General features: G+C 51.7%; 1 protein-coding gene across 1 annotated transcript; it reads left to right on the forward strand.

Annotated features, from left to right (window-relative positions):
- Positions 1–1097: 1097 nt before the first annotated feature.
- MFSD12 (major facilitator superfamily domain containing 12) lies at positions 1098–27873 on the forward strand. The gene is made up of 10 exons (XM_083421696.1): positions 1098–1690; positions 17786–17996; positions 19202–19334; positions 20726–20923; positions 21440–21532; positions 23766–23858; positions 24322–24492; positions 25426–25520; positions 26672–26802; positions 27405–27873. The coding sequence occupies exons 1-10, from the start codon at positions 1405–1407 to the stop codon at positions 27491–27493; spliced, it is 1500 nt and encodes a 499-aa protein (XP_083277822.1). The 5' UTR covers positions 1098–1404; the 3' UTR covers positions 27494–27873.
- The last annotated feature ends 68 nt before the right edge of the window (positions 27874–27941 follow it).

The raw sequence follows: 27941 nt of genomic DNA on the forward strand, positions 1-27941 counted from the left end.
AAATTGTAAAGGTAAAAGTAAAGGGACCCCTGACCATTAGGTCCAGTCGTGGCCGACTCTGGGGTTGCGGCGCTCATCTCGCTTTACTGGCCGAGGGAGCCGGCGTACAGTTTCCGGGTCATGTGGCCAGCAGGACTAAGCCGCTTCTGGCGAACCAGAGCAGTGCACGGAAATGCTGTTTACCTTCCCACCACAGCGCTACCTATTTACTTGCAGTTTGACGTGTTTTCGAACTGCTAAGTGGGCAGGAGCAGGGACCGAGCAACGGGAGCTCACCCCATCGTGGGGATTCGAACTGCTGACCTTCTGATCGGCAAGCCCTAGGCTCTGTGGTTTAACCCACAGCGCCACCCGCATCCCATCTTAAATTGTGGCGCCCAGAATTGGACACAGAACTTCAGGTGTCCACAGCTAAAACACACACACACACAAATCCAATACAGTACTCAGTGGAGGCACCTGAATTCCCTCAAAGGCTCATGGGAGCTGTAGTTTTCCCCCTTCACAAAGCTGCCAATTTGCAGAAGCTGTACGCCGGCTCCCTCTGCCAATAAAGCGAGATGAGCGCCGCAACCCCAGAGTCGGTCACGACTGGACCTAATGGTCAGGGGTCCCTTTACCTTTAACAAATTTCAGTTCCCAGGGTTCTCTGGGGGAAGTCACGCGCTTCAAAGGTGTGTTCAATATCCTTCAAGGCTTCCCAAACTTTGGTCTCCCGTTGTTTTTGGACTACAACTCCCATCATTCTTAGCTAGCAGGACCAGGATGGGAATTGTAGTCCCAAAAAAACCACGCTGGAGACCCACGTTTGGAATACTCTGCTTCAGAAAGCGGAGCGTGGGCCAGACCCCTCGATATTACAAGGGCATTCATTCCAATGGGTCTACTCTGGAGTAGGATTCCGCTGAAGCCGAGGGAGCGGGGCCGACGCCTGCTGAAATAAGCGCCAGGAATCTGCCACCGTGGCCGTTTCGCTTCTCTTAACGCTACTAGGAAGCAGCATCGCCCGGGGCGGCAACGGGGCGGGGAGCGCGGCGCTCGGCCCCTCCTGCGCTCGGGCGGGGTTTCCTCCGCCCCCGGAGCCTGCCCATTGGCTCCGGCAGCGGCTTGGCCTCGGATCCGCGATGGAGAAGGGGGAGGAGGCGCGGAGATCTGCGCGCGGTGGTGGTGCCAGCCCGCTTGGGGGCGCCGCGGAAGCGGCCAGCTGGACGCGCCTCCGACGCGCACGGGGGGTTTCCCGGAGCCCATAAAAGCCGGCCGGAGGACGCATGGCTGGACAGAGCCTCCCGCGCGTCCCGGCTCTCCCCTGCCTCCGCTGGGCTCCGTCCGGGCCCGCCCTGGACGCCCGCCTGCTCGGGAGCTGATGCGCCCTGCCCGTGCGCTTTTACGCGCGGCTGGTGCGCCATGGGAGACTCCCAGCAGCCGCCGCCGCCGCCGGAGCCTTTGTCGGCGCGCTCCCGGCTCAGCTACTCGGTGGGCCACTTTCTCAACGACCTGTGCGCCTCGATGTGGTTCACCTACCTCCTGGTTTACTTCCACTCCATCCTGGGCTATAGCACCAGCCACGCGGGGGCGCTCTTGCTGGTGGGGCAAGTGGCGGACGGCATCTGCACGCCGCTGGTGGGCTACGAGGCGGATCAGGCCGGCGGCTGCGGGCGCTACGGGAGGAGAAAGTCGTGGCACTTGGCCGGTGAGCTTGCAGCGGCGCGGGAATGGTGGAGAGGGGTGGGAAGAGAGATCCGGGGGGGGGGGGTTGTTTGCAGGAAGAGCTGTGGCTTTGCATATATCTAGGAAAAGAGAGAGACAGGCCCGGGCTGGACAGAACCGGCCTTGCCTGGGGTTTGCCGGATCCTCCTCTGCCCCAGCATCCTGCCTCTGACAGAGGACAGCTGAGCAGATCTCTTCCCGGCGTTTGATTATTTCATTTGTTTATATTCCCAATTCGAGTTGGTTACATTGAAACCTCTCAAAGCCACTTTTGTCAGTGACAAAAACAGCTTCCCATTTTATTTAAAAATAAATTGTCCTTTTAAAATGTGTTTTTTTGGGGGGGTTGTGGTTTTAATTTTTATTAGGTATTTTGTGGTTTTATATCTTGATTTTGTTTTGTGAACCGCCCTCAGAGCCCCGGGTGTAGGTTGGTATATAAATTCAATAAATAAAAAAATTATTGTTTATTTTACACACAAATTCCTACAGGGCAACTTGTGGCAACCTCACAGTATGATAAAGCACATATTTAAAAATCCAATGTGGATTGGTAGTCTTAACAATTTTCAACTCAAGGCACTTAGTATCTGGGATAAGGGTGGTTTTTTTAAAAAAAACAACAACTCCTCTTAAAAGGCTTTTAGCTCCCTTCATGTGGTACACTGTCCCTGGACATGAAGGGTTGATTTTAGATTACAGCGGTACCTCGGGTTAAGGACTTAATTCGTTCCAGAGGTCCGTTCTTAACCTGAAACTGTTCTTAACCTGAAGCACCACTTTAGCTAATGGGGCCTCCTGCTGCTGCCGTGCCGCCGGAGCACGATTTCTGTTCTCATCCTGAAGCAAAGTTCTTAACCTGAAGCACTATTTCTGGGTTAGCGGAGTCTGTAACCTGAAGCGTATATAACCCGAGGTACCACTGTAGCCACTAAGTGCATCTGTGCCTTCCAAAAGAGTCAGATGAGGTCATGTCAGGAAGGTCATCAAGTTCAGCGGTCCATTTTCCACTCCATGCTTCTTTGATATTTGCAAGCAGGACTTGAGGAATACAGCTGTGTTGGCTGGTTTGTTTGTTGCCCAGTGGTAGACTGCCATGGCTGGTGGAGGTTTATCTCTCTCAGGTGGGGCAAATGGTGAGAAAGGTGTCTTTGGAGTTGGGAGTCTAGCAGCCACTGTTGCTCCCGTTAAAGGTAAAGGGACCCCTGACCATTCCGGGTCATGTGGCCAGCAGGACTAAGCCGCTTCTGGTGAACCAGAGCAGCGCACGGAAACGCCGTTTACCTTCCCGCCAGGGTGGTACCTATTTATCTACTTGCACTTTGACGTGCTTTCGAACTGCTAGGTTGGCAGGAGCAGGGACCAAGCAATGGGAGCTCACCCCGTCATTGCGGGGATTCGAACCGCCGACCTTCTGATCGGCAAGTCCTAGGCTCTGTGGTTTAACCCACAGCGCCACCCGTGTCCCTTTTGCCCCCATTCCCTACCGCAATTCAAATCAATGGGGGAGATTACCTGCCGCAACTAAATTACTATTATTCAGAAGCAGGGTTCCCTCCCCAGAGTGGGGAATGATTCTTTGATACGATACGATAATCTTTATTGTCACAGGCCTGCTTTCCCAGCCTGGTTAGCCCCCTAAAAACTCTGATACCCCATAATTAAATAAAATATACTCCCATAGAGACTACTTTACACTGCATTTAAAACCAAAATCGCATTTGGATAGAAACTGTTTCTCAGGCGGCTAGTCCTAGTCTTCTGGAATCAGGGATGGGGGAGCACGGTGCCCATCCATACAGCCCCCATTCTCTACACATTAAACATGAAAGCCTACATAGCTCAGTTGGTTAGAGAACGCCAAGGTCACAGGTTCGATGCCCGTACGGGACTGCTGCATATTCCTGCATTTCAGGGGGTTGGGCTCGGGTTTCTTCCAACTCTACAATTGTGTGAGTCTATGTATGGGGGAAACTATGATCAGTTAAGTGCAAAACGTGGTTCCACGTTCCGCAAACTCTTGTGTCTGAGAGAGGGCCAGGGGAACTTCTAGGGCGGCTATTCATAACTCTTATAAATCGACTCACATCTGTTTTTTTCGAAACCAGGACTTCCCCCTTCTTTGAGCTGTGCCAGTTCCCTGACTCTTTGTTACATCATCTTGTTCAGAGGTTTGATACCTTGGCCCAAATCTTTCACATCCATCGAGATCTGCTCCCTTTGCACCTTCGGGAAGAACTGGGCACCTCAGACATAATTATCTCTTCTTATCATTTGTTGTTGAGTCGTTTAGTCGTGTCCAGCTCTTGGTGACCCCCTGGACCAGAGCACGCCAGGCCCTCCTGTCTTCCACTGCCTCCCGCAGTTTGGTCAAACTCATGCTGGTCGCTTCGAGAACACTGTCCACCATCTCGTCCTCTGCCGTCCCCTTCTCCTTGTGCCCTCCATCTTTCCCAACATCAGGGTCTTTCCCCGGGAGTCTTATCTTCTCATGAGGAGGCCAAAGTCTTGGAGCCTCAGCTTCAGGATCTGTCCTTCCAGTGAGCACCCAGGGCTGGTTTCCTTACGAATGGGGAGGTTTGATCTTCTTGCAGTCCATGGGACTCTCAAGAGTACCTCCAGCACCAGAATTCAAAAGCATCCATTCTTCTTTATGGTCTTCTATACATCTTCCATGTGGTGGGCCTTGAGATATCGGAAGATGGCTCTCCTCTCAGTCTCCTCTTTCCCAGGCTGAACATCCCCAGCTCCTTCGACCGTTCCTCATCAGGCTTGGCTTCCAGAGCCTTGAACGTCTCCATTGCCCTCCTCTGCCCACTAGGCTACACTCCTCCCTGTGCTACCTGTGCAACCTTCCTTGGGTGATTTTTACCTGTCTGGTAAAGGTAAAGGGACCCCTGACTGTTAGGTCCAGTTGTGGCCGACTCTGAGGTTGCGGCGCTCATCTCGCTTTACTGGCCGAGGGAGCCAGCGTACAGCTTCCGGGTCATGTGGCCAGCAGGACTAAGCCGCTTCTGGCGAACCAGAGCAGCGCATGGAAACGCTGTTTATCTTCTCGCCGGAGCGGTACCTATTTATCTACTTGCACTTTGACGTGCTTTGGAACTGCTAGGTGGGCAGGAGCAGGGACCGAGCAACGGGAGCTCACCCTGTCGTGAGGATTCGAACCGCCGACCTACTGATCAGCAACCCCTAGGCTCTGTGGTTTAACCTACAGCGCCATCTCATGTAAAAACACGCTGATTCCCGGACCGTCCGCCGGCCGGATTGACAAGGCGATTGGGCCGCATCCGGCCCCCAGGCCTTAGGTTGCCTACCCCTGCCATGTTATCAGCAGGAGAGGCGCTTGTCTGTGATCTCGTCCGCCAGATCTCCTCTGCTTTTATACGCTGAGCCTCGGTTTAGTTTAAGCATTAAATGTGCCGACTTTGTATGTTCCCGGCTGGAAAGACCTTGTTCCTGTTTACTCTCCGTTCTGATTCTCCAACTTCCTCCGTTTCCCCTTGCGCTGAACTCTTAGGAAAACCTGGCCAGTGGGGTCATAAATTGCTACTTCAGGGCTTTTTCGACATCTTTGTTGGGACGCTGTGTTCCAGCAAAAACAAGAGCAAGAGCGCCGCATGGCTTATCGCCGCTGCTTCCATTTGCGATGAGTCAGGGCGTTCTGAGAACCCGCGACAAAAGATTGCTCAGCCCTGATCGTGTTCCCTCCGGAAGGAAGATCTGCTTCCCTCTCTCCTGACGCTACAACTCGTGGGCATAAAAACCACAGGGCCCCCAAAGGTCATCCAGTCCACCCACCCCCCTTTGCAATGCAGGAATCTCAGCTAAAGCTGGAAACAAACTAATCCAGAATGCGGCAGCCAGACTGGGGACTGGGAGTGGCCGCCGAGACCATATAACACCAGTCTTGAAAGACCTACATTGGCTCCCAGTACGTTTCCGAGCACAATTCAAAGTGCCGGTGTTGACCTTTAAAGCCCTAAACAGCCTCGGCCCAGTATACCTGAAGGAGCGTCTCCACCCCCATCGTTCAGCCTGGGCACTGAGGTCCAGCTCCGAGGGCCTTCTGCCGGTTCCCTCATTGCGAGAAGCCAAGTTACAGGGAACCAGGCAGAGGGCTTTCTCGGTGGTGGTGCCTGCCCTGTGGAACGCCCTCCCACCAGGTGTCAAAGAGAAAAATAACTACCAAACTTTTAGAAGACATCTGAAGGCAGCCCTGTTTAGGGAAGCTTGTAAGGTTTAATCGGTTATTGTATTTTAGTGTTTTGTTGGAAGCTGCCCAGAGTGGCTGGGGATAAATAATAAATTATTATTATATTATTATTATTACCGCATTTTTTGCTCTATAAGACTCACTTTTTCCCTCCTAAAAAGTAAGGGGAAATGTGTGTGCGTCTTATGGAGTGAATGCAGGCTGTGCAGCTATCCCAGAAGCCAGAACAGCAAGAGGGATTGCTGCATTCATTGCACAGCGATCCCTCTTGCTGTTCTGGCTTCTGAGATTCAGAATATTTTTTTTCTTGTTTTCCTCCTCCAAAAACTAGGCGCGTCTTGTGGTCTGGTGCGTCTTATAGAGCGAAAAATACGGTATATAAAGCAGCCATGACAGATACCCAACCGACCTCTGCTTCAAGGAAGGAGAGTCCACCTCGCAGGGCGGTTCGGACATTTGGTTATGACCCCGGTCAGACCTTCTTTAAACGCTTGTTCCTTTGTACGCACCACTGCTCTCCAAACAATACCCCTTTGTCGCTCTTAATTGCACGGTGCGCTGTCTTCAAAGCCAATCGCGCGGCTTTGGGTTGACTCCTGCGTTCGTTCTGCTCCGAGTAGACCCACCGAAAGGAACGGCCGCGAATCGCTGATTTTCAAAACGCCGGTGTGAGACACTATATGGCCTTCTGCGAAGGTTGGGCATACTGAACACAATTTCACACTTCCAGATCTGGCCCAATCCGGCCCGCAGACGGTACAGGAATCAGCATGTTTTTACATGAGTAGAATGTGTCCTTTTATTTAAAATGCACCTCTGGGTTATTTGTGGGGCTGCCTGGTGTTTTTACACAAGTAGAATGTGTCCTTTCATTTAAAATGCATCTCTGGGTTATTTGTGGGGCATAGGAATTTGTTCATATTTTTTTCCAAAATATAGTCTGGCCCCCCACAAGGTCTGAGGGACAGGGGACCGGCCCCCTGCTGAAAAAGTTTGCTGACCCCTGGCATAAATAATATACACACTCTTGAATCGACAAAAATAAAAAACAACCGTATGCAAATAATAATCTGTGAGTTTACACAAATTAAACTTAAGTTAAATTTATACAGTCTCTTTCCCCCCATCTTTTTACTAACATAAAGTAGACATCCTATCGTTTCCCCATTCAAAATTTTCTCCTGGTGTTGTCTGTACTGATTGTTATTAACTTACTCTTTCTGTGTTTTCTGATACCTTCTTACAACAATTTGTACCCTTCTTTCTTAACAGTGTCTATCAACAAGGGTCACTCAAATGTTGCCATAGGTATTGTAGCACTGTTATAGTTTTTGTAGCACTAAAGGTAGCACATAGGTATTGTAGCACTGTTGTATATAGGTATTGTAGCACTGTTATATATATCCCATTTTTTGAAAGGGGTTGTTTGGTGGCTGGCTGCGATTTTCAACCTCCTCACAACCTCGGCAGCTGAGATTGGACTTGGGTTGGTTTTTCTGGTTGGGCGGCTGGTGGCCAAAGCTGTGGCCAAAGTCCCATCTCCTCAAGGCGATGAGTCCAGCTGGTCAAAAGTCACATGACCTCTGTTCACATGACCACAAAAACAGTGAGTCTGTGGGGCGGACTCTAGGTGGGATACCTCCCCTTCCTATTCGAGGGTCAGTCGGCCAGCGGCAAGTTAATAATAATAATAATTTATTTATACCCCGCCCATCTGGCTGGGTTCCCCCCACCACTCTGGGCGGCTTCCAACAAAGTATTAAAATACAGTGGTCTGTTAAACATTAAAAGCTTCCCTAAACAGGGCTGCCTTCAGAAGTTCAGGCTAGATCCTTATGTTTTACTCGAGAGTAGACCCCTTTGAAATGAACGGACGCAAGGAACTTGTGCCCTTTCATTTCACCGGGTCTGCGCTGGCCTTGGGTAGATTTGTGTACCTGCAAAAACACCCCAATCTCTGCAAGACTATATGAGGTTTTACCCAGTGTTCGCACTGCTCAGAGTAAACCCATTGAAACGAATGGCCGCGACTGACTTGGGTCCATTGTTGCCAATTACCACATTTTTTGCTCTATAAGACGCACCAGACCATAAGACGCACCTAGTTTTTGGAGGAGGAAAACAAGAAAAAAAATATTCTGAATCTCAGAAGCCAGAACAGCAAGAGGGATCACTGCGCAGTGAAAGCAGCAATCCCTCTTGCTGTTCTGGCTTCTGGGATAGCTGCGCAGCCTGCATTCGCTCCATAAGACGCACACACATTTCCCCTTACTTTTTAGCAGGGAAAAAGTGAGTCTTATAGAGCAAAAATACGGTAATTGGCTGAGGACTAGGAACTTAGCTTAACTTCGGGAAAGGACCCTAGAGAGCAGATCCGCTGAAACGAACTAACGTCGGATCTGCAACCTAAAAGTTAACTGCTTTGTGCAGAATGCTGTCCTTTGCAGCTTGAATTTTGCGGTTTTTTGGTTTTAATTTGTGGCGGTGAAAACCCCAGAAAATAATATCCTGTAGCAGAACGGTTGGCAGAGACACACAAACCTTGGAGGGGAGTGTTAGCTCTTGATAACGCCGTGTGTGTTTGCGAGGGGCAGATAACTCAGCGAAACTTTTTTCTCTTTTAAAAAGAGGAATTGGAAAGCACAGCTGCTGTTTGCCTCAAACATCTGACTTTTCTTAGTCGCGCTGAAAAGTTCCCTTTTCTGACGAAACTGGCAAAAAGGGTATCGTTGGTGGACTGTCTCCTTCCTGGTTTTGTTGCTTTCCCAAATCACAGGAGGCTTAATCATCAAAAAGCAAACAGATCCGCGTCCGAATTTTTCTGGTTCAAAGTGAATCTGGGAGCAGTTCTAGGTTGGGACAGAGGGTCTTGTGACTGGGGGGGTGGGCAAACTTCTAAGGCTTTAGATAAGCAATGATCTCATAAAGCAGATGAGATTTTTTTCTTCTTCAAAAAGGTGAACTTTGCCCAGCACTGGGGGTGTTGGGCAATGAGGACACACGACCAAGCTACAAGCAATCAGCAAAGCGTTTTGAATCCACTGGGAGATGTGTGTCTGGATTTTAGCTTCATTTTGTGATGACATCTGTTGTTGTTGGTTAGTCGTTTAGTCGTGTCCAACTCTTGGTGACCCCCTGGACCAGAGCACGCCAGGCCCTCCTGTCTTCCACTGCCTCCCGCAGTTTGGTCAAACTCATGCTGGTAGCTTCGAGAACACTGTCCCACCATCTCGTCCTCTGTCGTCCCCTTCTCCTTGTGCCCTCCATCTTTCCCAACATCAGGGTCTTTTCCAGGGAGTCTTCTCTTCTCCTGAGGTGGCCAAAGTCTTGGAGCCTCAGCTTCAGGATCTGTCCTTCCAGTGAGCACTCAGGGCTGATTTCCTTCAGAATGGATAGGTTTGTTCTTCTTGCAGCCCATGGGACTCTCAGGAGTCTCCTCCAGCACCATAATTCAAAAGCATCAATTCTTCGGCGATCAGCCTTCTTGATGGTCCAGCTCTCACTTCCATACATCACGACTGGGAAAACCAGAGCTTGAACTATACGGACCTTTGTTGGCAAGGTGATGTCTCTGATGACATCTGTACAAAGGAAGAAAAACAGAAACCCATTTATTGTTTCAAATTTACTACCTGTCCATAGCAGCTATAATCATCGTCATACATACATACAGCGGTACCTTGGTTCTCAAACAACTTGGAACCCAACCACTGCAAACCTGGAAGCAAGCGTTCCGGTTTGCGAATGTTTTTCTGAAGCCGAACGTGCTCCATTTTGAGTGTCACACTTCTCATTTGAGTGTTACGCTGAGGTCTGTTTTCACTATTTATTTTGTGGTTTTGCGACTCTTTTTGATTTGTTTCTGTGACTGTGTAGAACTCAGTTCAGCTACTGATTGTGTATGTGACATTATTGTTTTCATTTAATGGATCAACGGTCTCGTCAGATTCATGTCAAATTGCTGTTTTCGGGGCTGTTTCTAAAAGTCTGGAATGGATTAATCTGTTTTGCATGATTTTCTATGGGAAAGCACGCCTTGGTTTTGGAACGGACTTCCGGAACGGATAAAGTTTGAGAACGAAGGTACCACTGTACATACATAAAAGCCATTGTAGGAAAATCCTTCAGCTCACTTGGATTACCAAACGAAGACCCAACCAGGAATAGAGGAGCGAAACAGCAGCCAGAGAGCCAGTGTGGTGTAGTGGTTAAGAGCGGTAGTCACCTAATCTGGGGAACCGGGTTCGCGTCTCTGCTCCTCCACATGCAGCTGCTGGGTGACCTTGGGCCAGTCACACTTCTCTGAAGTCTCTCAGCCCCACTCACCTCACAGAGTGTTTGTTGTGGGGGAGGAAGGGAAAGGAGAATGTTAGCCGCTTTGAGACTCCTGAAGGGGAGTGAAAGGCGGGATATCAAATCCAAACTCTTCTTCTTCTTCTTCTTCTTCTTCTTCTTCAGTCGGCTTGATCTTTATTTGACAACTGTTGCAACAGTACTTCCACCACCACATGGAAGAAGCAGGATGGAGCCCAGAACAAAGGATGGCTCCCACTTTTATCAGTTTTACAGAGATACCCACAACACACCTAAAAGTACATCATGAATACATCGCATGCTGGGAGGAAAACCTGATCACCAGGGCTTTCCCCTGCCACTCCCTCGACCTCCACCATACACCAATCGAGTGTTGCAAAAGAGATATTTACATGCCTCTGTTTCCCAGCCAAGTTAATCACACCCTTTGGTCTTGATCCTGGCTTGCTATTGTTTAAAACCAAAGTGCTGCACCAACAAGCACAAAACAACCCTTCTGCAGCGCCACAAATCCAACTCAATGGTGTGAACGTTGGAAAATGTCCATCGCTTCTCCTGTCTGGGCAGGAATCTTTCCACTGATGCTGAAATCCGGCATCGCCTGAGCTCTGCGAGTGCGGCTTTCTCACAATTGAAGCGCAGAGTGTTTGAGGACTGGGACATTCGCAGGGAAACCAAAATGCTTGGGATATAAACAGATTTCCTTTTCCTTTTCACTTGTTTACAAAGCTATTGCACCGCCAACCTTGCTGTATGCTTGTGAAACGTGGACCACTTATAAACGCCATCTCCAACCCCTCGAAAGATTCCATTAAAGGTGTCTCCGAAATATTTTACACATCCCCTGGGAAGACAGGCGAACGAAGGCCAGTGTAGTGGAAGAAGCAAAGATCGCCAGTGTCAAAGCAATGTGTGCTGGTCCCGGGGGTAAGGTACCTTGGGTGTAGCAGAGTCCACACGAAGAGGGGCAAGGTCCGAGGCAGAGTGCCGGGCGGTGAACAGGAACGCTGGAACAGGAGGCTGTGCAGGGAACAGGAACACCGGATGGTCGGGGACAGGAGGCCGAGCAGGGAACAGGAGTACCGGATAGTCAGGAACAGGAGGCCGAGCAGGGATCAGGAACGCAGGAAGGTCCGAAGCCAACAACGACGTTGCTCCCGCAACCTGGGGCCGGGCTGACTGGGCTTTTATCCTCTTCTAAGGCCAGGGGCGGTCCCGGCCCCCAGGAGCCCCGCCTCCTCTGGCCTTAAGGCGAGCACTCCTCCTGGGGGCAACCAGTTCCCTTCGCCTCTCTGCTCTAAACCTCTGCAGATCAGGAGAGGCCGAAGGGTTACTGGGCCCTGGAGGAGGCTCACCTGTGGCCACTGAGTCGTCAAGCCTCTCTGGGGCCAGAAGGGCTTCACCTGGGGCCAGCTCCTGATGCACTGCCACAGGTGCAGGCTCTCCAGCATCTAGGCCTTGCCCCAGTTCAGCCGGCCCTGGAGGCGGGGACTCCTGTGCAGGCCGGGATTCCTCTGTTTCATCCTCCGAATCGGAATCCCAGGCCATCACACCATCCCCCCTCCCAGGCCCCCCCCTCAACCGAGGGTCCGGACCCGGCTTGCCGGGGTACGTCGCATGGAACTCTCGGAGGCAGGCAGGTGCGTGGACGTTGGCCGCAGGTTCCCAGGAACGGTCCTCCGGTCCGTACCCCTTCCAGTCAATGAGATACTGCAGCTTTCCCCTGCGGTATCGGGAGTCCAGGATGCGTTCCACCTCGTACTCAGGCTCTCCCCGAACCAACACTGGCTGCGGTCGGGGACGGTTCGGGTGGAACTCGTCGGGTGGGGCCACCGGACTCAAAAGGGACCTGTGGAAGACCGGGTGAACCTTCAGGGTTGCGGGTAACCGGAGACGAAATGCCACAGGAGAGACTTGGTCTACGATAGGGAACGGGCCGGTGAAGCGGGCGTCCAACTTCCGCGAAGGTCGAGAGGGGTGGAGGTGGCGAGTGGAGAGCCAAACCAGGTCACCGACGCGAAGTTCCGGCCCCACCTGGCGGTGGCGGTCGGCCTGGGCCTTGTACGCTTCCTTGGCCTGGTGCAGTTGCTCCACCAAAAGCTGTTGCTGGGACTGGAGCTCTTGAAGCCACTCCGTCACCGCCGGGACTGCGGATGTCGGCAGCACCTCTGGAAACAGCCGTGGATGATAACCATAACTGGCCTGGAACGGGGTCTGCTGGGTGGACGCATTCACCGCGTTATTGTAGGCGAACTCCGCCAATGCCAGGTGGTCGACCCAGTCATCCTGCTGGTAGCTGCAGTAACACCGGAGGTACTGCTCCAGCACCGCGTTCGCCCGTTCCGTCTGGCCATCGGTCTGTGGGTGATAGGCTGACGAGAGGCAGACCTCCGTCCCGAGGGTCTGGTGTAGTGCTTGCCAGAACCGGGATGTGAACTGAACGCCCCGGTCGGACACCACGCGCTCAGGTAGGCCATGCAGGCGGAAGACATGCTGAAGGTACAGCTGAGCAGTTTCCTTGGCTGTGGGTACAGATGGACAGGGAGCGCAGTGCACCATCTTGGTGAAATGGTCGGAGAAAACCAGAAGGCAGGTACAGCCACGAGACGAGGGTAAGTCCACTACAAAGTCCAACGAAACCGTGTGCCAAGGGTGCGGTGGAACTGGCAATGGCTGAAGTAGGCCGGGGGGTCGCCCGGTAGGTCCCTTAGCGCGCCGGCAGACATCACAACCAGCAACGTAGCGAGCCACGTCAGCCTTCAGGCGGGGCCACCAAAACTCTCGACTGACCAGATGGGTGGTCCGATACCGTCCAAAGTGCCCCGCTGCTGGGGCATCATGGGCCATCCGGAGAACCTCCAGCCGTAGTGGCCCTGGCGGGATGTACAGACGACCGTGGTGCAGCAGAAGGCCCTGATGCAGGACCAGCCCCGGATACTGTGGGCTGGACCCTTCAGCCAGCTCCCGGAGTCGTTCCTGGGCCCAAGCGTCGACCCGCTGCTGTTCCCGCACCCGAACCTGCAGTGGCTGCGCCTCCTGGGTGGCCAGGAATGCAGCCGGAGGTAGGATCGTGGTGGGTTCTGCTTGCTGTACCGTGTCTGCGTTGTCTTCAGGTTTCCGGGACAGGGCATCCGCCTTCTGATTCTGAGAGCTAGGGATGTAGCGGATCCGGAACTGGAACCGGGAAAAGAACAACGCCCACCGGATCTGTCTTTGGTTCAGCTTGCGGGTGGTCTGGAGGTACTCCAGGTTCCGGTGGTCGGTTCTCACCTCCACCGGATGTCGTGCCCCCTCAAGATGGTGGCGCCAGACCTCAAAGGCTACCTTGATGGCCAGTAGTTCCCGCTCCCACACAGTATAGTTACGCTCCGCTGGTAGGAGCTGGCGGGAATAGAAGGCACAGGGTAAGAGTGGCGCTTCAGGACCAATCTGTTGAGACAAGACGGCACCGAGAGCCGTACTGGAAGCGTCGGTCTCCACCACAAAGGGTCGAGAGGGGTCAGGATGTTGTAAGATTGGTGCCCTCTGGAAACAGGCCTTCAACCCCTGAAACGCCTCCTCTGCCTCCTTGTCCCAGGAAAACGGCGTCTTTGGGCGCAGTAGCCGGGTCAACGGGGTGGTGCGATGAGCATAATCAGCGATGAAGGTCCGGTAGTAATTGGCGAACCCCAGGAAACGCTGTAGGTCCTTGCGGTTCCGGGGTGCCGCCCATTCTTGAACCGCTGTCACCTTCCCCGGGTCCATTTGCACCCCATCTGGAGAGAGCCGGTGACCAAGGAAGTCCACAGTCCGCTGATGGAACTCGCACTTGCTGAGCTTTGCGTACAAACGGTGCTCACGCAAGCGCTGCAGCACGGTCCGGACATGTCCCTCATGGCGGGCCGGGTCACGGGAGTAAATCAGTATGTCATCCAAATACACCACCACGTACTTGTCTAACAAGTCCTGAAACACGTGGTTGATGTAGCGTTGAAACACAGCAGGCGCGTTGCACAAACCGAAAGGCATAACCAAATATTCGAACTGCCCGTACCGGGTCCCAAACGCTGTCTTCCACTCATCCCCGGCTCGGATCCGAATCAAGTTGTAGGCCCCCCGGAGGTCCAGCTTGGTGAACACCTGTGCCCCTTGCACCCGCTCCAGCAGCTCCGAGATAAGGGGCAAGGGGTACCGGTCTGGGACGGTAATTTTGTTCAGGGCTCGGTAATCATGGCAAGGGCGGAGTTCCCCACATTTCTTCTTAACAAAAAGCACCGGTGCCGCGGTGGGCGAGGTGGAAGGCCTAATGAACCCACGCTCCAGGTTCTTGCGCAAGAAGTCCTGCAAAGCCTCGCGCTCTGGCTCTGTTAGGGAATATAAGCGACTCACTGGTAAAGGCGCTCCGGGTTGGAGGTCTATGCCGCAGTCAAAAGGCCGATGCGGCGGCAGCTGGTCTGCCCCCCGTTCCTCGAACACGTCCTGGTAGTCCTGGTACACGGCTGGGAGCGTGGGTGCTGCCTCCTCTGAGGGCGCGGACGCCAGCGTTCCGGATTGAGCATGGGAACATGGGACTGGGAAGTGCACGGTCCGTTTGACCCAGTCAATCTGAACGTTGTGGGCTTCCAGCCAGTCCATCCCGAGCACCAGGGGGAAGCGGGGCATAGAGGCAATGTCCAAAGTTCGCAACTCCCGGTGCTGCTGGAGACACAGGACCAGAGGCTGGGTCTCCTGAGTAACGGCACCTGACCGCAGAAGTCGTCCGTCAATCGCTTCCACCTGGACCGGTACTGGCTTGTTCCGAAGTGGCACCTGATGATGGGCGGCAAAAGCAGCGTCCATATAGGAGCGGGTTGCCCCTGAATCTACCAAAGCATGGGTGAGGATCCAGGGCCCACCTGGAGGGTATAAACGTACCGAAACCATAAGATGTTGCAAGTCCATTGGTGCGGGCCCATTCTGTACGGTTTGGGACCCCCGGTAGCTAGGGCCATCAGCTACTGGGGTTGGCGGTTTCCCTGCGGCTGGCGTTTCTCAGGGCAGGACCGAGCGAAGTGTCCACTTCCGCCACAGTAAAGACAGAGATTTCCATCCCGACGCCGCGCCTTCTCTGCGGGGGAAAGGCGTGGCCGCACTGCCCCGAGCTGCATAGGCTCCTCCGTTAAATCAGTTGTGACCGTGGGGCTGCCGGAAAAAGCTGGTGCCGTGAACTGGAAGTGTCGGCGACCCCGGGCCTGACGACGATCCTCCAACCGGTCGTCTATTTGTAGACTCCGTTGAATGAGAGTGTCCAGCGTGGTGGGGCGTTCCATTGTGGCCAACTGGTCCAGTACCTCGTCCGAAAGCCCTTCGAGATACTGGTCCCGCAGTGCCGAGTCATTCCAGGTCAAGTCCTGTGCCAACAGCCGAAACTCCGTGGTATATGTGGCCACCGTGGACTTGCCCTGTTTCAAATGCCGAATCGCCCGGTTGGCTTGACTCTCTTTCTGGGGGTTGCCGAACGCGGCCTCCAAACGATTGCAAAACCCCGTATAGTCTGCCAGCAAGGGGGAGTCTTGCCTGAGTAGCGGCAACGCCCACTTGGCCGCCTGGTCCTTTAACAAGCTAATCAAAAAGTGCACCTTGGTACGGTCGTCAGGAAAGTTCCGGGCTCGCCCCTGAATATACAGTTTGGCCTGGGCCAGGAACATGGGAAAGCTGGCCGGGGCTCCATCAAATTTCTCAGGCAAAGCCACTGGGTACTTGCCCGGAGCCGGGGCGTCGGCCCCAGGAGCCGGTAGGGCTTCCAAGCGTTGCTGAAGTGCCTCAACCGCGTCACTGAGCTGCTGCACGGTGTGAGACAAGGCCTGGTTCTCCTGGGCCAAAGCCACCAGTGCAGCCGCCTGTTCAGCCATGGCCTCTGGCTCTTCCCGAACGCACCCCTACGAAGGGGGAGTGCGGGAGGTGGCGGGAGCAAACTGTGCTGGTCCCGGGGGTAAGGTACCTTGGGTGTAGCAGAGTCCACACGAAGAGGGGCAAGGTCCGAGGCAGAGTGCCGGGCGGTGAACAGGAACGCTGGAACAGGAGGCTGTGCAGGGAACAGGAACACCGGATGGTCGGGGACAGGAGGCCGAGCAGGGAACAGGAACGCAGGAAGGTCCGAAGCCAACAACGACGTTGCTCCCGCAACCTGGGGCCGGGCTGACTGGGCTTTTATCCTCTTCTAAGGCCAGGGGCGGTCCCGGCCCCCAGGAGCCCCGCCTCCTCTGGCCTTAAGGCGAGCACTCCTCCTGGGGGCAACCAGTTCCCTTCGCCTCTCTGCTCTAAACCTCTGCAGATCAGGAGAGGCCGAAGGGTTACTGGGCCCTGGAGGAGGCTCACCTGTGGCCACTGAGTCGTCAAGCCTCTCTGGGGCCAGAAGGGCTTCACCTGGGGCCAGCTCCTGATGCACTGCCACAGGTGCAGGCTCTCCAGCATCTAGGCCTTGCCCCAGTTCAGCCGGCCCTGGAGGCGGGGACTCCTGTGCAGGCCGGGATTCCTCTGTTTCATCCTCCGAATCGGAATCCCAGGCCATCACACCATGATTCTTCAACATCAACTTCGTTGGGCTGGTCATGTTGTGTTGATGCCAAATTGCCTTCTAAATCCGGGCCACGGATGGTCCGGGAATCAGCGTGTTTTGACATGAGTAGAATGTGTCCTTTTCTTTAAAATGCATCTCTGGGTTATTTGTGGGGCATAGGAAGTTGTTCCTATTTTCCCCCAAAATATAGTCTGGCCCCCCACATGGTCTGAGGGACAGTGGACCGGTCCAAGACTGAAAAGGTTGCTGACCCCTTGCTTAGGGCCTCATCAAACCTAAATCCAGCCCTGGATACCACTGTACAGGACATACGCTTCAGGTTACGCACTCCGCTAACCCAGAAATAGTGCTTCAGGTTAAGAACGTTGCTTCAGGATAAGAACAGAAATCGTGCTCCGGTGGCGCAGCAGCAGGAGGCCCCCTTAGCTAAAGTGGTGCTTCAGGTTAAGAACAGTTTCAGGTTAAGTACGGACCTCCAGAACGAATTAAGTACTTAACCCGAGGTAAAGGTAAAGGTAAAGGTACCCCTGCCCGTACGGGCCAGTCTTGGCAGACTCTAGGGTTGTGCGCCCATCTCACTCAAGAGGCCGGGGGCCAGCGCTGTCCGGAGACACTTCCGGGTCACGTGGCCAGCGTGACATCGCTGCTCTGGCGAGCCAGAGCCGCACACGGAAACGCCGTTTACCTTCCCGCTAGTAAGCGGTCCCTATTTATCTACTTGCACCCGAGAGTGCTTTCGAACTGCTAGGTTGGCAGGCGCTGGGACCGAACAGCGGGAGCGCACTCAGCCGCGGGGCTTCGAACCGCCGACCTTTCGATCAGCAAGCCCTAGGCGCTGAGGCTTTTACCCACAGCGCCACCCGCGTCCCCCAAAGGTACCACTGTATATATATTGAGCAGTCCGTAAGTGCTTCTGAAATAAACGGAGAGCATCTTTGCGGAGCCTGCTCCCAGTGTTTTAAAATGCCCCTTCCGTCCTTCTATCTCTCTCTTATTTCCTTCTCCTTTAGGTACCATCTGCGTTCTTCTGTCCTTCCCCTTCATTTTCAACCCTTGCCTGGGATGCTCCGAGAACACCCCCCAGTTTGCAGCCCTCATCTATTTCATCCCCTTCGTCGTCATCTTCCAGTTCGGCTGGGCCGCCACCCAAATCTCCCACCTCTCTCTCATCCCGGAGCTTGTGGACAGCGATCATGAAAAGGTGGAGCTCACAGCCTTCCGGTGAGACCTGGCGCTCAACCAAAGGACTTTCTTGCCCTGATCTGACCACAGTGATCCATGCGACGGTCACCTCCAGGCTTGACTACCGTAATTCGCTCTACGCGGGGCTGCCCTTGAAGCTGACCCAGAAACTCCAGCGGGTGCAGAATGCCGCGGCGAGGCTCCTTATGGGGTCTTCGCCGTGGGACCACATTCATCCAGTGCTTTACCAACCGCACTGGCTCCCGGTGGAGTACAGGGTCAGGTTTAAGGTGCTGGTTTTGACCTTTAAAGCCCTATGCAGCCTAGGACCCTCGTACTTACGGGACCGCCTCTCCTGGTACGCCCCGCAGAGGGGGGTCCACAAATAACAACACTTTGGAGGTCCCGAGCCTCAAGGAGGTTAGATTGGTCTCAACTAGGGCCAGGGCCTTTTCAGTACTGGCCCCGACTTGGTGGAATGCTCTGTCTTATGAGACCGGGGCCCTGCGGGACTTGACACCTTTCTGCAGGGCCTGCAAGACAGAGTTGTTCCGCCTGGCATTTGGTTTGGACTCAGTCTGAGCCTTATGTTTCCCTCCCCTTATGGTTTTGTTCTATGGGCTACTATTAAAATGAGGCTGCATTTTAAACTGCAATTTAATTGGTTCCCCCCCATTATGTTTAACTGATCAGATACTTTATTCGGCTATAAGCCCACAAGGTAAAACCAGTCAATAAATAAAATAGCATTTTACATTCTAAAAAATCAACTAAAATATTTCAATGCATAATCTCCTTCACGTTACGTACCATCTCTAGATATACCATATTGTGGCCTTGAATATAAGGATTGTGGATAAAGTTTATTAGATTTTTAATAGTCATGCAGCATTCCATGAAGTCTTTTATATGCAAGAACTGAATTCAGGAATCTGGCAACCTGTAATGTTCTATAAGAGTCAATATCCTGGAGTAGATAGGCAAGATGTAATTCGGGTGGTTTAGCAACAGTTTCCAAAATGATTGAACTCAGAATCCTTGATTGGGGAACCAAATATAGAGGACAATTAAACAAGATATGATAAAGGGATTCTATTGATTTCTTGTGTTTAACTGTAATTTTACTGGTGTTAGCCGCCCTGAGCCTGGCTCTGGCCGAGTAGAAATAAAATTTATTATTATTATTAAACTCCATCCTTGAACTGCGCGATTCCTGACCGCATGCTCTCTGGTGGCTTTTACAGGTATGCCTTCACCGTCATGGCTAACATCACCGTTTATGCAACAGCCTGGCTCCTCCTTCACTTCCAGGTGGGGCACCGCGGGCAGCCAGAACAGAGTCACCACCTCGGCCGCCACGACATCCCCGTCTTTCGGGTGAGTGCAAGGAGGAAGCGGAACTGTCTGTTTGTTCCACTAGGGTCCTTAATTGCTTCTGGGCCTCTGACGATGCTGACAACAGCAGCAGCAGCAACAACAACAACAACTAATAATAATAATAATAATAATAACTACAGTGGACCCTCGGGTTGCGAATGTGATCTGTGTGGGATATAATAATAATAATATATATTTTTTATAAATATTTTATTAAGTTTTACATAAAAGATGAAACAACATACAATAAACAACAACCAAAACAGAAAAAATACACAATTACACAAACACAAAACAACAAAAAATATGAAAGAAAAAAAACAAAAATAAAAACAGTTTTATTTTCATAATGTTCCTTGCATTAACTTATTTCTCTGACTTCCCCAGACCTCCCTTCCCTGTATTCCAAATCATACAATCAAACAACAAATCCCTTCCCTCTGTCTTAATTAAATTTTTTATCTTAGTTTGAATATCCTAATTTAGCTTGATCTTCTTGTATCTTAAAATATTGGATCTTTTAATTTTTTAAATTTTTTACCAATAACCTTTTACATTCAATCTAGTTTTTGGAGGAGGAAAACAAGAAAAAAAATATTCTGAATCCCAGAAGCCAGAACAGCAAGAGGGATCGCTGCGCAGCGAAACCAGCAATTCCTCTTGCTGTTCTGGCTTCTGGGATAGCTGCGCAGCCTGCATTCGCTCCATAAGACGCACACACATTTCCCCTTACTTTTTGGGAGGGAAAAAGTGAGTCTTATAGAGCAAAAAATACGGTATATCCCGCCCTCCCCAGCCGAAGCCGGGCTCAGGGCGGCTAACAACAATAAAACAGTACAAAAGTACAGCACAAACAACACTCTAAAATCATTCATTATAAAATGACTCATTATATATGTTTGCAACCCGCAGCGTTCGCAACCTGTGTCTGTGCTGGTTGCCGTTTGATGCTTCTGCGCATGTGCAAAGAGCAATTTAGTGCTTCTGCACATTCTCGACCGTCAAAACCCAGAAGTAACCCGTTCCGGTACTTCCGGGTTTTGGTGGTCTGTAACCTGAAAACGCGGGTGGCGCTGTGGGTAAAACCTCAGCGCCTAGGGCTTGCCGATCGCATGGTCAGCGGTTCGAATCCCCGCGGCGGGGTGAGCTCCCGTCTTTCGGTCCCAGCTCCTGCCCACCTAGCAGTTCGAAAGCACCCCTAAGTGCAAGTAGATAAATAGGTACTGCTTTATAGTGGGAAGGTAAAAATGGAGAAACAATTTTTCTTTGTGTTTCGTTTATTGTGGTGTGTTTGTTGTGTGCTTTGTTACGTCCTTTTTGTGATAAATGTTGAAAATCAATAAAAAAAATTGGGAAAAAAGAAAAGCCTTTCTCTCCCTCCCCGAATTCAGAACCTGTCTCTGATCGTGGTGGGCGTCGGTGCCATCACTTCGCTTCTCTTCCATCTGGGCACGAAAGAAAAGAGCTCCCCAGTTTCTAGGCTGCCGGATCCTGAGGAACGGACCCCGCTGTTGCCGCCAGACCGAAAAAGCCCAGCTCGGCCCCTCCTCCTCTGGAAACACTGGCTGTTGGAACCTTCTTTCTACCAGGTGAGTTCAAGCGATGAGGGGGCAAGGAGATGGTTGGCCCCAGGCAGGTGACCGGGTCTCTATTGCCTTAGCCCCATGGCATATAGGGGGCCTAGCCCGAAATCCAGGATACTGGGGGGCTTATGGTGATTCCCTCCCTGCGAGAAGCGAGCTTACAGGGAACCAGGCACAGGGCCTTCTCGGTGGTGGCGCCCTCCCATCAAATGTCAAGGAAATAAAGAACAATCTGGCTTTTCGAAGACATCTGAAGGCAGCCCTGTTTAGGAAAGCTTCTAACATTTGATGAATTATTGTATTTTAGCTTTTGAACTGCTAGGTTGGCAGGAGCAGGGACCGAGCAACGGGAGCTCACCCCGTCATTGCGGGGATTCGAACCGCCGACCTTCTGATCAGCAAGTCCTAGGCTCTGTGGTTTAGACCACAGCGCCACCCGCATCCCAGAGAGCATCTTATACACAGAAAAATACAGTATATAATAATCCTCCCTTGACTGTCTCTCCTCTTCTTTCTTTCCAGGTGGCAATGTTGTATATGGCCACACGGCTCATCGTCAACCTCTCCCAAACCTACATTGCGATGTACCTCACCAATTCACTCATGCTCCCTAAGGTGAGTCTGACTGGAGGCAGGTTTGAGGATTGAAGCATCCTTCACCTGGTTGCTAAGGCAACCGTCTCCTAAGGATTTGAGGGACCAGTTTTATTTCCACCCCCCAAATTTTTTTATTGGTTTTCCAAATTTATAACAAACATAAAAGAAAAACATTACAAGATAAAAAACAGACAGACAGAAAGACATTTATCCTAGCTTTTACAATCCCACTTTTGTTAGGTGACTTCCTTGAGTTTCCATCTAACTCATTGTAGCAGTTTTCAATACTCTTTTCAAATAAAATTAACTTCAATTAACATCTTTCTTCCTTTTCATATTAACTTCTATCCACAGGGTTGTGCAATTTAACATATTCCACTCCTAAGCCAATCATTGCTGAATGTGGATTACGAAATTGTTCCTAATATTTTGGCCGATAGGTAGAAGAAGGTTCTGTCAGATTATATTCACAGGTTCTGCCTGGACATATGAAAGGCAATGTTAGGAATATAATCGACATTTTGCAAAGATTAGAATCATAGAGTTGGAAGAGACCACAAGGGCCAAGCAGGAAACACCATCAGAGCACTCCTGACATATGGTTGCCAAGCCTCTGCTTAAAGACCTCCAAAGAAGGAGACTCCACCACACTCCTTGGCAGCAAATTCCACTGTCAAACAGCTCTTACTGTCAGGAAGTTCTTCCTCATGTTTAGGTGGAATCTTCTTTCTTGTAGTTTGGATCCATTGCTCCGTGTCCGCTTCTCCGGAGCAGCAGAAAACAACCTTTCTCCCTCCTCCATGTGACATCCTTTTATATATTTGAACATGGCTATCATCTCACCCCTCAACCTCCTCTTCTCCAGGCTAAACATGCCCAGCTCCCTTAGCCGTTCCTCATAAGACATCGTTTCCAGGCCTTTGACCATTTTGGTTGCCCTCCTCTGGACACGTTCCAGTTTGTCAGTGTCCTTCTTGATTAGAAGTTCAAGGGACCAATTTCAAAACACACACCCACACACCCACCCTGGGCTCTCTTGTGGAGTTACAGAAATCTAGCTTTTTTGGAGCAGGATTTGCCAATCAGGGGAGATTTGCAGAGCGTTGCCACACATGCAGGGCGCCAGCGGTTTGCCATTTCCAGCAACATCTCGTGAGAGACACCCAAAATCTCCCAGGGGCTTCCGAGACCCCGGTAAATGAGGCTCTAGTGAGTTCTCGCCGGAAGCCTCTGTCTTTTCTCATGAGGTGGCGGTTGAGTTCTGCCTCAGTCCGGAAGGTCCGGTCCGATATATATAATTATAATCTAATTTATCATTTATACCCCGCCCATCTGGCTGGGTTTCCCCAGCCACTCTGGGCGGCTCCCAACAAAATAATAAAAACACGACAAAACATCAAACATTAAATACTTCCCTAAACAGGGCTGCCTTCAGATGCCTTCTAAAAGTCAGGTAGTTGTTTATCTCCTTGACATCTGACGGGAGGGCGTCCCACGGGGCGGGCGCCACCACCGAGAAGGCCCTCTGCCTGGTTCCCTGTAACTTCGCTTCTTGCAGGGAGGGAACTGTCAGAAGGCCCTCAGAGACGGACCCAGGTGTCCAGGCTGGACAATGGGGGTGGAGACGCTCCTTTAGGGATACTGGGCCGTTCAGGGCATTCAAGGTCAGCACCAACACTTTGAATTGTGCTTAGAAACGTCCTGGGAGCCAATGTAGGTCTTTCAGGACCAGTGTTATATGGTCCCGGCAGCCACTCCCAGACCCCAGTCCGGCTGCCATCTTCTGGATTAATTGCAGTTTCCGGGTCACCTTCCAAGGCAGCCCCACGGAGAGCGCATGGCAGTAGTCCAAGCAGGAGATAACCAGAACATGCACCACTCTGGAGAGACAGTCTGCGATCAGGGAGGGTCTCATCCTGCGTCCCAGATGGAGCTGCCCTGGACACAGAACTGACCTGCGCCTCCATGGACAGCTGTGAGTCCAAAATGACTCCCAGGCTGCGCACCTGGTCCTTCAGGGGCACAGTCACCCCATTCAGGACCAGGGAGTCCTCCACACCCGCCCGCCCCCTGTCCCCCAAAAACAGTCCTGCTGTCTTGTCAGGATTCAACCTCAATCTGTTAGCCGCCAACCATCCTCCAACCGCCTCAGATGGAGCTGGGAGACGGCTGGTCCTGGTTTTCAGCTCTTCCTCCTCCAAAGATAACAGAGTCCATCCCGTTTTTCCCCCTGCCTCTTGCCTTCCTGCAGAGGTTCATCGCCACGATCCCCCTAGTGATGTACATTAGTGGATTCCTCTCCTCATTTCTGATGAAGACTGTGAACAAGAAGATTGGCAGAAACGTGAGTAGCTCTGATGCATCTCTGGGTTATTTGTGGGGCATAGGAATCCATTCATTATCTTTACCGTATTTTTCGCTCTATAAGACACACCAGACCACAAGACGCACCTAGTTTTTAGAGGAGGAAAACAAGAAGAAAAATATTCTGAATCTCAGAAGCCAGAACAGCAAGAGGGATTGCTGCGCAGCGAAAGCAGTGATCCCTCTTGCTGTTCTGGCTTCTGGGATAGCTGCGCAGCCTGCATTCGCTCCATAAGACGCACACACATTTCCCCTTACTTTTTAGGAGGGGAAAAGTGAGTCTTATAGAGCAAAAAATACGGTATTTCAAAATAGAGTCCGGCCCCCTAAAAGGTCTGAGGGACAGTGGACTCTGCTGAAAAAGTTTGCTGATCTGTGGTCTAGTGTTTCTCTTCCCCTGTATAATTTTTCAAAATCTCTTCTTTTTTCTCCTTTATGTTTAGCTCACCTACTTTGTGGGCTTGCTTATCATCCTGGCGTTTGCTTCCTGGGTGGCTTTGGCTGAAAGAATCGGCGTGGAGATCTATGGGGCAGCTGTCCTCCTGGGTACCGGCTCGGCCACAATCCTGGTAACTTCTCTCTCCATGACGGCCGACCTCATCGGCAGCAACACAGTACGTAATGGGGGCATGCGCAGAGCGCACGGGCGATCTTGCCAGGGAAACACACACACATAGAATCATAGAGTTGGAAGAGACCACAAGGGCCATCGAGTCCAACCCCCTGCCAAGCAGCAAACACCATCAGAGCACTCCTGACGTATGGTTGTCAAGCCTCTGCTTACATCATCAGTATGCAGATGATACCCAGCTCTACCTCTCTTTTAAATCAGAACCAGTGAAGGTCCTGTGTGAGTGTCTGGAGGCGGCTGGAGGATGGATGGCGGCTAACAGATTGAGGTTGAATCCTGACAAGACAGAAGGACTGTTTTGGGGGGACAGGAGGCGGGCAGGTGTGGGGAATTCCCTGGTCCTGAATGGGGTGACTGTGCCCCTGAAGGACCAGGTGCGCAGCCTGGGAGTCATTTTGGACTCACAGCTGCCCATGGAGGCACAGGTCAGTTCTGTGTCCAGGGCAGCTCCATCTGGTACACAGGATGAGACCCTTCCTGCCCGCAGACTGCCTCGCCATAGTGGTGCATGCTCTGGTTATCTCCCGCTTTGACTACTGCCATGCGCTCTCTGTGGGGCTCCCTTTGAAGGTGACCCGGAAACTCACTAGAGCAGGCACCCCCAAACTTGCACTTTGACGTGCTTTCAAACTGCTAGATGGGCAGGAGCAGGGACCGAGCAACGGGAGCTCACCCCGTCATTGCGGGGATTCGAACCGCCGACCTTCTGATCGGCAAGTCCTAGGCTCTGTGGTTTAACCCACAGCGCCACCCGCGTCCCTTATTATGATACAATTTATATCATAAATTATTTCATTCCATTACATCTTCATAACACACTTTACGGTACATTTCAAATTGTAGCCATTTTCAATTCTGTGTGTATGTATGCTGAGCTTTTCTGGAGCCCAAATGGCAATCTCGTTTTCTCCGACAGCACAGCGGTGCCTTCGTCTACGGAGCCATGAGCTTCACGGATAAAGTCGCCAATGGCGTAGGCGTGATGATCATCCAGAATTTGCACCCGTGCCCGTAAGTAGGAATGTTGCCAGCCGAAGCCGCAGACCGTAGCATAAGAGCATGCGGCAATTGCCGGGTGCGAGATGCTTTGCTTCCAGTGAGAGCAATTCTGAGAAGGAACAGCTCTTGGATAATAAACCTGATTTGAAATAGAGGTATAATAATTTTGATCTCAACTTGGTTACCGTATTTTTCGCTCTATAAGACGCACCAGACCACAAGACGCACCTAGTTTTTGGAGGGGGAAAACAAGAAGAAAAATATTCTGAATCTCAGAAGCCAGAACAGCAAGAGGGATCGCTGCGCAGTGAAAGCAGCAATTCCTCTTGCTGTTCTGGCTTCTGGCTTTGCCGATTCGGCCTAGGATTTTATATATGTGAAGTGATGAACTAATATGTTTAATTTCATCATGTGAAGATCTAAGGATGTTAATGCTTAAGTTAAATTGTGATTTGGAAAACCGTTCAGGGCAGCTGTTTACCAGGTCCATCTGGTACGCAGGATGAGACCTTATCTGCCTGCGGACTGCCTTGCCAGAGTGGTGCATGCGCTGGTTATCTCCCGCTTGGACTACTGCAATGTGCTCTATGTGGGGCTACCTTTGAAGGTGACCCAGAAACTACAACTAATCCAGAATGCAGCAGCTAGACTGGGGACTGGGAGCGGCCGCCAAGACCACATAACACCGGTCTTGAAATACCAACACTGGCTCCCAGTACGTTTCCAAGCACAATTCAAAGTGTTGGTGCTGACCTTTAAAGCCCTAAACGGCCTCGGTCCAGTATCCCTGAAGGAGCGTCTCCACCCCCATCGTTCAGCCCGGACACCGAGGTCCAGCACCGAGGGCCTTCTGGTGGTTCCCTCCCTGCGAGAAGCCAAGTTACAGGGAACCAGGCAGAGGGCCTTCTTGGTGGTGGCGCCCTCCCTTTGGAACGCCCTCCCATCAGATGTCAAAGAGAACAACAACTACCAGACTTTTAGAAGACATCTGAAGGCAGCCCTGTTTAGGGAAGCTTTTAATGTTTGATGTATTACAGTATTTTAATATTTTTTGGGAAGCCGCCCAGAGTGGCTGGGGAAGCCCAGCCAGATGGGCGGGGTATAAATAATAAATTATTAATATTAAGAAGCCCCTGTTGCCTTCCCCTTTTCTCTCTCCCCAGGACGGAACACTGTTGCAGCAACTGTGTGCCATTTTACCGTTGGGTGATGGTGGCCGTCACCGGAGGAATGGTTGTCGTCGCCACCCTGGGCCTCGCCTGCATAATGATTTGGCCCATCCGCGTCCGGTTCCGTAAGTTGGATTTCGTTTTGCCTGGGGGGGGGGGAGACGGGGACCCGGCCAGTGGAAGAGGTGGCCCCCCAGAATGAAGGAATGTATTTTTATTTGTTACAGGTAGGTAGCCGTGTTGGTGTGCCGTAGTCGAAACAAAATAAAAATAAAAAATTCCTTCCAGTAGCACCTTAAAGGTAAAGGGACCCCTGACTATTAGGTCCTGTCGTGGCCGACTCTGGGGTTGCGGCGCTCATCTCGCTTTATTGGCCGAGGGAGCCGGCGTACAGCTTCCGGGTCATGTGGCCAGCAGGACTAAGCCGCTTCTGGCGAACCAGAGCAGCGCACGGAAACGCCGTTTACCTTCCCGCCAGAGTGGTGCCTACTTATCTACTTGCACTTTGTGCTTTCGAACTGCTAGGTTGGCAGGAGCAGGGACCGAGCAACGGGAGCTCACCCCGTCATTGCGCGGATTCGAACCACCAACCTTCTGATCGGCACGTCCTAGGCTCTGTGGTTTAACCCACAGCGCCACCCGCGTCCCTATACACGACCTTAGAGTTCCTATAACGAAACCTAAAGGAACAGCTTCAGCGAAATTTGTTTCTCGCTTCCTCCTGCAGATGATGTCTCCGTTTCGGGACTGGCCGGCACGCGATCCGGGGAACTCGGAGACTCTGAAGGCGGCGAAAATCCCGGTGTCGTCAACTGAGGCTCTGTTTCCTTTGGAAGGGGAGGGAGCCGGAAGACGCCACGGCACGGAAGACCCAAAGACTCTGCTGCCCTCCCCTCGATCCAACTGGTTTCCTCTTGAGAATCGGGACCATTCGCAACTCTTTCCTTTTCCCCCCCTCCTTGCACATTTTGCACAGTTCCTTCTCGTCACCCGCCCTGAACTTCCTTTTGCACGTCGAACACTAAAGTTACTAGACCTCATGAAGGAAGGCATTTTCCACCCACCCAGCCCCTATCTTCCCTGCCCTCGCCACGTCAGACCACTTTTCTATACATATATATAAATATATAAATCTACTTGTATATAAGAATTATAAATAAAGGTGTGTGTTTTTATTAAAAAAAAGAAAAAGGAGGCTTAAGTAAAGCTGTTTCTTTTATGTCTGTCTGTTCGCTAACTCGTCAAATCTGGACGTTGAAGCCAG

This window comes from Podarcis tiliguerta, assembly GCF_965153285.1.
Source record: "Podarcis tiliguerta genome assembly, chromosome: 18".
NCBI lineage: Eukaryota > Metazoa > Chordata > Lepidosauria > Squamata > Lacertidae > Podarcis > Podarcis tiliguerta.

What these genes read in the sequence shown, in the direction of transcription:
- MFSD12 (XM_083421696.1), top strand. Translation starts at nt 1,405, where the DNA reads ATGGGAGACTCCCAGCAGCCGCCGCCGCCGCCGGAGCCTTTGTCGGCG. An exon ending in ACAAGAAGATTGGCAGAAAC is followed by an intron (nt 23,859 to 24,321) that starts GTGAGTAGCTCT and finishes CTTTATGTTTAG; the next exon opens with CTCACCTACTTTGTGGGCTT. An exon ending in GCCCATCCGCGTCCGGTTCC is followed by an intron (nt 26,803 to 27,404) that starts GTAAGTTGGATT and finishes TTCCTCCTGCAG; the next exon opens with ATGATGTCTCCGTTTCGGGA.